At 35.6% G+C, this 9986-nt stretch overlaps 1 protein-coding gene across 1 annotated transcript; it reads right to left on the minus strand.

Moving 5' to 3' along the window:
* Positions 1-3740: 3740 nt before the first annotated feature.
* LOC106623333 (erythroid differentiation-related factor 1) lies at positions 3741-9733 on the minus strand. Its single transcript, XM_036361833.2, has 9 exons — positions 9459-9733; positions 9197-9402; positions 6668-8826; positions 6405-6599; positions 6048-6339; positions 5800-5983; positions 5288-5415; positions 5022-5212; positions 3741-4943 (listed from the first exon to the last, which is right to left on the minus strand). The coding sequence occupies exons 1-9, from the start codon at positions 9477-9479 to the stop codon at positions 4549-4551; spliced, it is 3771 nt and encodes a 1256-aa protein (XP_036217726.1). The 5' UTR covers positions 9480-9733; the 3' UTR covers positions 3741-4548.
* Between the last annotated feature and the right edge of the window lie 253 nt (positions 9734-9986).

The raw sequence follows: 9986 nt of genomic DNA on the forward strand, positions 1-9986 counted from the left end.
CATTGATTAAACCTTTTATTGATTTTTCTCTGAAGTCTAAACACTGGTTCTGGTTGAAAAGTTTCTGCGCTCGAAATAAAAAATTACGGTTTTTGGTACGAAATATAATTTTTTATTCAATATAATCTTCTTTAACTTCAATACCCTTATTCCAATGATCCTCCAATAATTTTATGCTATCCCTATAATGACTTTCCGGAAGCTCTGCAAAATACCCGTCTACGGCCGTAATACAAGTAGCTTCTTTATTCGACGAAAAACGCTTTCCACGAAGGAATTGCTTCACTTTTCTGAAAAGATAGAAGTCGCTTGGAGCCAAATCTGGCAAATACGGTGGATGTTCAAGAAAGAATTCGTACTTTAATTCGTTGAATTTTGTCATTGTTAAAACACCTTTGTGATCAGGTGCATTGTCTTAATGAAAAATGATTTTTTATCCAGCTAATCCAAAAGGCTGCATTAATATTCACAGTTGATTGTTTTACCTTTCTGCAGATAATGAATCAAAAAATGCCTTTTGAATCCCAAAAACTGATGCCATAATCTTCTGTGCTGATCGTTATGACTGCTTTGGAGCTGAACAACCAGCTTCATTCCTCTGTAAACGATTTTGTTTCAATTTAGGATCATGGTGGTAGATCCAAGTCTCATCCATAGTTATAAAACGACGCAAGAAATCAGACAGATCGATCCAGTTTTTGTTAAATTGTTCACGTGTGCGGCACTAACTTTCCAAACAGCTTTTTCATATGTAATTCTCCATATAAAATATAAGGTACTCGTTCGTCTAAGATGCCTATGGCATTAGAAATTTCACGCTTAGTTAAATTTGGAGCTTCATTAACAATATTATGAACTTGTTCAATGATTTCTGGTGTGGTTGCGGTTTTTGGTCGTCCTTCGCGTGGATCGTCTTCTAGCCTAGTACGACCACGCTTAAATTCACCAGCCCAACACTCAATTGTGCGTTTTGAAGGTGAGGACTCCTCATACACTTCTAAAAATTTTTCATAAATTTCCTTTGCTTTTAAACCTTTCATAACAAAGAATCAAATAATTATGTGATATTCAATTTTTTCCATAATAAAAAAATAGCCTGACACGTCAACTTTAAATGGCTTGTATTAATTGACAGAATGACTTGTAAGTTTGCATGTGTCCTCACGACAGATGTACCAAAAAAATTTTGAGCTAGTAGTGTTATTTATTGGTGAGAGGAGAAACTTTTTAACGTGAACGTAATTTTTGCACAGTCTGTTAATATTTTTCAGCTCATTTAATGCCTTTATAAACAACTTATATATGCATCTTCATTCATAGTAATAATTTCATCAGTTATGGGTGAATCGTCCTTCTCGTCCTTCATTTAAACAATAAACAAAAACAGTTCCGCAGCAGATTTTTAACCAGTATTTGATTTACAGTCACAATTTATCTTTATTTATTTTTTCTTTATACTCTTGCAACATGTTGCTACAGAGTATAATAGTTTTTTTCACCTAACTGTTGTTTGTATCACCTAAAATTAATCGAGATAGATATAGGGTTATGTATATATAAATGATCAGGATGACGAGACGAGTAGAAATCAGATTTACAGTCTGTCCGTCGGTCCGTCTGTCCATGCATGCGATAACTTGAGTAAAATTTGATTTATCTTGATAAAACTTGGTACACATATTCCTTGGCAAACAAACGATGTAGGTAATGGCAGGAATCGGACCATTGCCACGCCCACAAACCGCCATTAAGCGAAAACTTTTAAAGTGCCATAACTAAGCCGCAAATTAAGATGCAAAACTGTAATTTTGTACAGGAGATCGCAGTAGCCAGGAACACCTGTGGGTTAAAATTATAAGATATATCAACCTAACAGTGATTTTATTACTTCTTCAAACTCTATGAAAATGGGTAAAATCGGATAATAACCACGCCCGTTCCTCATATAACGGTTATGTTGAAAACTACTAAAAGTGCGCTAACCAGAGAACTTAAAACTTTGTTTATTTTTCGGCACATCTCGGATTTTCTACCAATAACACAATGTTGTGACGCTTTGTCGTCGCGTCAGTCCTTCGACAGATAGACTCTTTGACATAAAAGCAAAAAATGTGTCAACGGAGATTTCACATGAAGAATTGAGTGTACATATATACATACAAATGTGCAAACGACATATTACGTAGATAATTACTTTTACACATGCATTTGAAAAGAAAAATTGAAGCATGAATGTGAAATGCCGACGGCTAAACACAATTCTATTTAATTTCTAATATTTTTAAATTATTATTAATAACTCACAATAAAGTAAAAATTAATGAACATAAAATAACTTAAAAATAATAATAAATAATAGTTCAATAAAAGGGAATATGTTTCAAATAGCATATCAATATTCCCAGTTTGGCATACACATTACATTCTCTTCAATATTCGCCGTTTGGTTATGTTAAGAGAGCATATGTTTACAGATTCACCGCTGTTATAAAAACGAGAAATGTTATTTGTTTCTCGTGCATGTGTAGTGAACTCCTTCATAAATTCCTACAAATTGTTCGCTGTCGAGCCTGCACCTTCTCGTTCATTTAAGTTCTCTGCGCTAACTTACTGAATAAATGTGCCGCAAGCATTAAATTTCACAACCAAAATGGTAGAGACGGGATTTTAAGGATCTGGTATGAAAATTGGACAAGGGGCGTGGCATCTCAGGAAGAACTTCTAGACCGATTTCAAGCTCATTTGGTGTGTGAGGTTACCCAAACATTCCTATTAGACACTACAAAAATCGACATCAGCTGACAATTCCCATAAACTAATTCCCATATAACAAACTTTTATATTCCGTCTATTCTTTCCCTTTACAGTGTACAAATCAAACATTCATAAAGTTATCAGAATAAAACTAGTGCTCTCAAGGTATTTCATCCTACGTCCAAAAATTGTCGTAATCGCACTATAACTTGTGTCAAAAATGGATAAAAACCGGTCAACACTTCCCTTAGCCCCCGTATACCTAATATAAATATTTTCGAACCTGCAGTTCACTTTATATCGCATCTATCGGTCAATATGTAAGAAATCTTAATGAAATTCAGAAAGAATCTTTTTCTAATAACAGTGTATCCTCTTTCCTTAAATGAATGGTGTTTCTCCGTATTTGTTGCTTGCAAGTTGCAAGAGTATGAAATGTTCGGTTTCACCTGAATTTAGCCCTTCCTTACTTGTTAAAATCAATTAATTGGCAATTTTAAAGAATTTGAAATTTTTTTTTTATATTATATTGTTAAATAAGTAATTAAAAGTATTTCAGTGTAAAAAATAATATTAAAAGAAACCCAGAAAACATACCACAGTATGTATATTGACATTTTAAAAATCCATATAAAATCATACGCTTTCGATTCCATTGCGATTGCCAATTACAATAAATAAAAAATTATGCAAGATGCCAAACACGCCTCGAAGTTAGTAAAAAATTTGGTTTTCTGCATGGAAGATCGCTATTTTGGTTTGGACAGCCCAGTTCAAGGCTGAATCTGAACAAAATTGATAAAAATTCAATGTGAACTAAAGTGCAACTAAGTATACTTCCGCTATTATGTGTAGAAATGTACGTAATAGGGGTGTTATTTTCAATGTTACCTCATGTAAATGAAACTGCTAACATTTACGCCTTCTCATTTCCTTAACATTCTCGCTGTACGCCGCTTCTGTTAAAAATGTAAACAATGTTAATGTAGTGTTAATCTCGTTCGTTCTCAGGTTTTTTTCCTTGCTTTTGTTCTACGTTTAACATTCTACGTACAAACGCTATGAATTTCATTTAATTTTCTATGAAAATTATTAATCAGAAATGTGATATAAGTGTATACATATAAGTGCATACATATATACGGCTGCAGAATTTATAAAAACACGAGTTTTATTTGTTTCTGTGATAACGCTGATTTTTCATTACAAATTTATAGTTCAATACAGCATTTTTTAAATACAATAACTAATTTATGACTTTTATAATTCTAAATTAATTCTTTAAATTTTGAACTGAAGATTAATATGCACATGTAAAATCGTAAAATAAGTAGAAAGTTCAATATTTGGAAATTAAATGCATTTTATTTATTGTACTTTAGAAACTAAAAAATTTAACTAAATTTTTTGAGCAATAAAAACCAAACAAAAAGTTTGTATTACAGTTTAAGCTTTATTAGCGCACTAGTTACAGTCAAATGGTACAAAATTAAGTGCGCTAATTAATTAATTAGTAATTCGTTAAAATAATAAAATTAACTTAATACTAATATATGTATTTCATCACGTGGTCTTACCACAATTCTAATTTAATGTTACCACCAGCGTCTCTGCACAAAGCAAAGCTCACGGTCGAATTTAATTCAGTAACGGTGACCATAAGCTTACATGTTAGAAAATCGAAGTTACTTAAAATTAATAACAACTTAAAGTAAGCGCTGCGAGATTTCATAGCCAGTCATATTGAATATGATTTAATTAGACTTTAATTGTAGCATAATAGCAGATGTTAGCTTAAAGCTTCTCAGCTGCATTTGGCGTGTGTGACTGCTCCAGTTCATTTAGACGCTGCATTAAAGTGACATAGTGCTGCGCCAACTGTTCAACGGACGCGCTTTGCTGCTGCTCAGCTGTACGTTTGCACGTCAAAGTTGTCATATACATTTTCTTATAAAGTTCTACTAATCTTTTGGGGTCCTTGCCGTTAAGCAACATTTTTATCAATGTTTTCAGAGTGTTTTGCAAACGACTTTCAAATAATAGCATATGCTTGCGGAATTCATCATACGTTGTGCTGCTCTCTGTGGCATTATTTGTGGTTAAGGCACATTCGAACACCACTTTCGACTTGAGACACAAGGTCAAGGCGGCCTGCAAATGTTTGACTTTTTGTGCAATATGCGGCGAAACTGAAATATGCAAAAAAAAAAAAAGAATATTTATAAAAGAGTGAATAAAAATGCGCATAATATGTATATATTAATTACTTTCAGCTAAGAATTCCTGCAGTGAAATGCGTTCAAGTTGCACAACCAAATAATCGCTAGCTTCGCGCAAGCTATCTAATATAGCAGCGGCACGCTCATAGTGATGTTTGCACAGTTGCAAAGTGGTTTTTGGTATTGACGAGCTGTCAGTGCAGCTATTACGCAATTGGCTATAATGAAATGATGCGATGCTGTAAGGAAAAAGTAAGGTTATAAAGAGTTACATTTTTCGATAATTTATTTTTAAACATTATAAGCAAACGCACCGCTTATGTATTAGACCAGAGCGATAAGTGTAGAGTATTTGTCTGGAGCCAGTATGCTCTAAGTCACACAGCTTGAGTGATTTTTGCAACAACTCCAGTACTTGTTTCTCCAATTCAGCGCGTGTAGCCTGTAAAGCATATTTATATTTATAAAAAAAAAATCATAAAAATAATAATAAAATAATAATAACAATTATAATAATAAAATAATAATAACAATTATAATAATAAAATAATAATAACAATAATATTAATATAATAATAATAACAATAATATTAATATAATAATAATAACAATAATATTAATATAATAATAATAACAATAATATTAATATAATAATAATAACAATAATAATAGCAATAATAATAACAAGAATAATAATAAGAATAATAAAAAAACGCTGATCATTTATATATACACATTATAGGGTCTCCGATGTTTCCTTTTGTCTGTTACAAACTTTCTGACAAACTTAACATACCCTGTTCATAGTATAGTAAGTATATTTTACCTCATCAGCAGTGCTAAAGTCTTGTAACTGCTTGGCTAAGGTAAACGTCGCAGTTGAAAGTTCCCAATTCACCAAATCCCACAGCTCTGCACTGCATTTTCGTGAGCCCAGCACATCTTTAGCTTTTTCATAGTTCGAGAAAGCCTCACTATAAAACATCTTCTGTTTGCGCACAAAGTCAATGCTGAAAAAATGCATAATTAGTAAAAAAAAAAAATACATGGAAATTAAAACAATAATATGCATACTTCTCTTCAGGCAGATACAAGTGTGCACGAAAACGCATAAAGCGACCCATGTTGCAATATAAAAATGCCAGATTAACATTGTCCTGCACCTCGTTAAACGCTGAAATGCCGCGTATCAGACAATCATACGATTTCATGGCCAATTTCATATATACTGGTTCCTCAGACTTCTCCGGCGTTTTGTCGTGTTCGGCTTCATCGGTTTGACTTTTATCTGACGTATTAATTTCGGTTGAATCACTATCGTTCGGCGATTTATTTGATTTTTTCTCCATATCTTTTGCAAATTCCTCTAAAAAATTGAAGTGTAAATAATTTATTAAAAAAAAAAAAAAAACTGAATATTTGCATGCTTACCTTGCGCCCAAAACATGTATTTTAGACCCAGCTCGTTGCGCACATTTCCCAAACGACGCAACAACTCACTCTTGGCATCTTCGTCTGTGGCAACCGCCTCACTAACGCATTCAATAGCGTTTTCATAGCATTTACAGCTGGACAGCATTAAGTGTTCAATATTAGCCATTGGCGTGATCAATTCGATGATGTCGTCTAGCAAGCCAATTCAAGTATATATATAGTGTGAAGAGTATATATTTACAATTTTCTTAACTACTTACCACCATTCAGGTCTTTAACTAACTCATTATTGATATTTTGTGCTATTTCCGAAACTTCGTTGAATTGCGCAAGATAACTGTCAATGTCCTGCCAATTCTTAGCCATTTGGAAGAAACAATCGCCGGCGCGTCCCAGCAAGCAGCTCTTTTGCGAAACTATATCGGACATGTATTTCAACACCACCTGCTGACAGCGGCAGGCCATATAAATAGCCTTTAAGCAACTACCATACATCTTCTCTACATAATGATATTCCGCGTAGGTGGCGTAGGTGAGACAAGCCTTCTCCAGCAACAGCAACTTCAAGTGCACATTCCAAGAGCCGAAATTTTGTGTATTAAACTTCGTTGCAATGCGTTTGTCTTCGGCTTGTGGCTGTGTTGGCGCTTGATTGGCGTCCACTTTTACGTTTTGACTTTCTTTCAACTCTTTGCCCTTATTGCGCTTCGCTTTTGATTTTTTAGTTTTCTTCTCCTTCTCACTTTGCACCGAATGGCTGTCGTCCGCAGCTTCGTCAACCGAATTTTTGTTTGCTTCAGCTTCACCATTTAACAGCTGCTTGCTTAGACTCTCGTAAGGTAGCGGTATGGGTTTGAAGGGTTTCGCCATATTCGGATGCTGTTCCTCATGCAATATGCGCTGTTTTTCTTCATCCTTGGCGCGCACTTCACTTTCTTTGATAAACTTCTCTTCACTAGTATTGAAAAATTTCAAACATGCAATGCCGGCGCTTATATGCTCCAATGATATGCGACAACGTTCCTCTGTGCCAGCCTGCAGTGGCGATGGCGCACGCGGCACACGTTTTCCATTTTTAATTTGTGCATCCAAATTTAATTCTTTGAGCGTATCGCAAATTTGTTTCATTGCCACATTGTCACTGTGTTCGACATTTTCACTGAGCTCATTGTGCGTGTCATTCAAATTGAAATCATCATCAGTAATCGAATCACCATCTTCATCCTCTTCGTAAACAGATTGCGTATCGGAATCCATATCGGTGTTATCAAATTTAGGGGCTTTGGGATCAATGCCGGCCGGCACGTGCAAATCGGAGAGTATATAGTGAGATGATGTTACGATTTGTGGATATTTCTCCTTGGACAGCAGCTTTATGCAATTATCGAGCAAAGCTTTTATGCTACCCGCCATCTTTGGTGTTATCTGTGTGGCCGTATTCTTCATATTGCGCGCCACTGTGTACAGCAGCATGGCTACAGGCACAGTGAAGGGATTTTCCTGCTTTTCATCACACCTATTAGCTTCGGAGTCTTTTTGGCAGAGTGTTGTGAGATCATAGAGTTTTACAACATCATCGTTGCGACCTTTAAACAGCCAATAAGTATGTCCAGCTTTGGTCGCGTTCGCCTTCAAGAATGCCAGTATATTTTGTGCGACATTGCGCACTACTTGTGGGGAAAACTGTGAATTCTCGAGGTAAGGTAGATCTTCCGTTTTTATTATTTCGTATTTCTGCACAATACCATCCAGGTGATAACACATGACTACCTCCGGCACATTACACATTAAGTTGTCCAGCCAGTAATCAATACCGGTCAGTACATTGATCGGTTTAGCCATATCACGCAACCTTAAACTAATACACGGGCGATTGGGTCCACCGAAAATCGGCATATCAGTGCCGATGAGCATTCGTATATCTTCAAATGTCCAGAGCACATTGCGATTGAAGACATGACTCGATTTGGGATCTGGCACATTCTCCTCTACTTTCGGTTCAGGTAATACTGGACCGGTAATGGGTAAAACGGGTCGTGAGCGTTGTGCCTCTTGTTCAGGTTCCTCAACACCCGATTGCTTTAAGCTGTAATAGAGGAATTTCGAGAGCAAGTTTTTCGTTTGTAATGCCTCGCGTGATTTGTCTTTGAGACAGAAGCTATGATCCTTTTCACCATATGCCATAATATGCTCTAATATAAAGGTACGTAACCATTTCCAATCATCATCGGCTTTACGTAGCAAGTACTTCTGTATGTCAAACTCATCCAATAATAATGTGTTGCCCACCTTATGCACAATCATGCTAATGGCGCTTTTCGATGTATAGGGCATCTTCAAAAGCCGTTTTATGTTTTCTGCATCCGTCACAACATCCACCTCGCCCACACAGTCGGGAAACATGTGGGCAATGCTGAAACTGAATAATACATACACAAAAAAAAGTTACTATTGGGTACGGAAAGGGAATTAGAATAACTGAAGTAACAGAAAAAAAGTTTATTTCATTTGGTTTTACTTCCCTAGTCCACCTTTTTTTTTTAAATATTAAAAATAAAGTATTATGATCGAAAGCTTTAAATATTTTCGAATATTTTTAAATTTTTAGACAATAATCAAAGCAGGAATACAAAACTACTTAAGAAGTTTGGTCTATACAACATTAAGGAGAGTTTTTTTTTAATGTAATAGCGTCATTAAAGTGAGGGAAAATTTGCCTCCACCACTCACACTCAGCCCAATCCGAAGTTATTATAAAAAAAACACTGCCAAATTTTCAAATGACTCACCTAGCGAAACCGGGGGATTGGTAGAGTGCTTGATGTAGCCCACTGTTGTCTGACGTGGTCAACCAATTAGAAGGTGGCAAGTTCAAATTGGTGTTGCATTGTAGACGATTGAAGCTTACTGGCACCTGCACTGCGGAAAACTTAACCACTGCTTTGGACTTCACTTCCACCAGTTCGTGCGGTCCGACATTCTGGCACAATTCAATCTGCAAAGAACGGATGTAGTTGTAACATCGGTTACCGCTTACTTTGTATTTCTCACCTCTTCTCCACTGTCAGTCATATTGTACAATATTTATTTTCATACCAATGTTGAAATAAAATCTATTGAATGTTTTATAATTAATTTTGTTTAGTTTTCAGCTTAAGAACGTTCTATCAGATGTTTATTCTCTTCTAACTTCGATTCGTTTCCAGAAGAAGCACATGTTAAAGGAAATTGGTACAATATTTACGAATAGGAGATGAGGAAATTGGGTAGCGTGCTTAGCCAATGGTGTTTCTCTATCAAGAAATGTTATAGGGATGAAAATACAAGTGAACACGACAATTAATAGGAAACCAGTCAACCTATATCATTAAATCGCGGCGCAGAAGACTTATCGTTACGCCAATTTTTTCCGAATAGGTGTGAAGGTTTCTAAAAGAAATATCTCCAAGTACCAGTTCACAGACGGACACTTTTGTCGCCCAAACCGGTTTTTGGTGGGCGAGGGGGCGACGAGGATAAACGAAGAGACCGTGCCGGGTGGCACGCTTTGTGTTCTTGTTTGTAACAGTTCACTGCTTT

Source organism: Bactrocera oleae, chromosome 6, assembly GCF_042242935.1.
Source record: "Bactrocera oleae isolate idBacOlea1 chromosome 6, idBacOlea1, whole genome shotgun sequence".
NCBI classification, from domain to species: domain Eukaryota; kingdom Metazoa; phylum Arthropoda; class Insecta; order Diptera; family Tephritidae; genus Bactrocera; species Bactrocera oleae.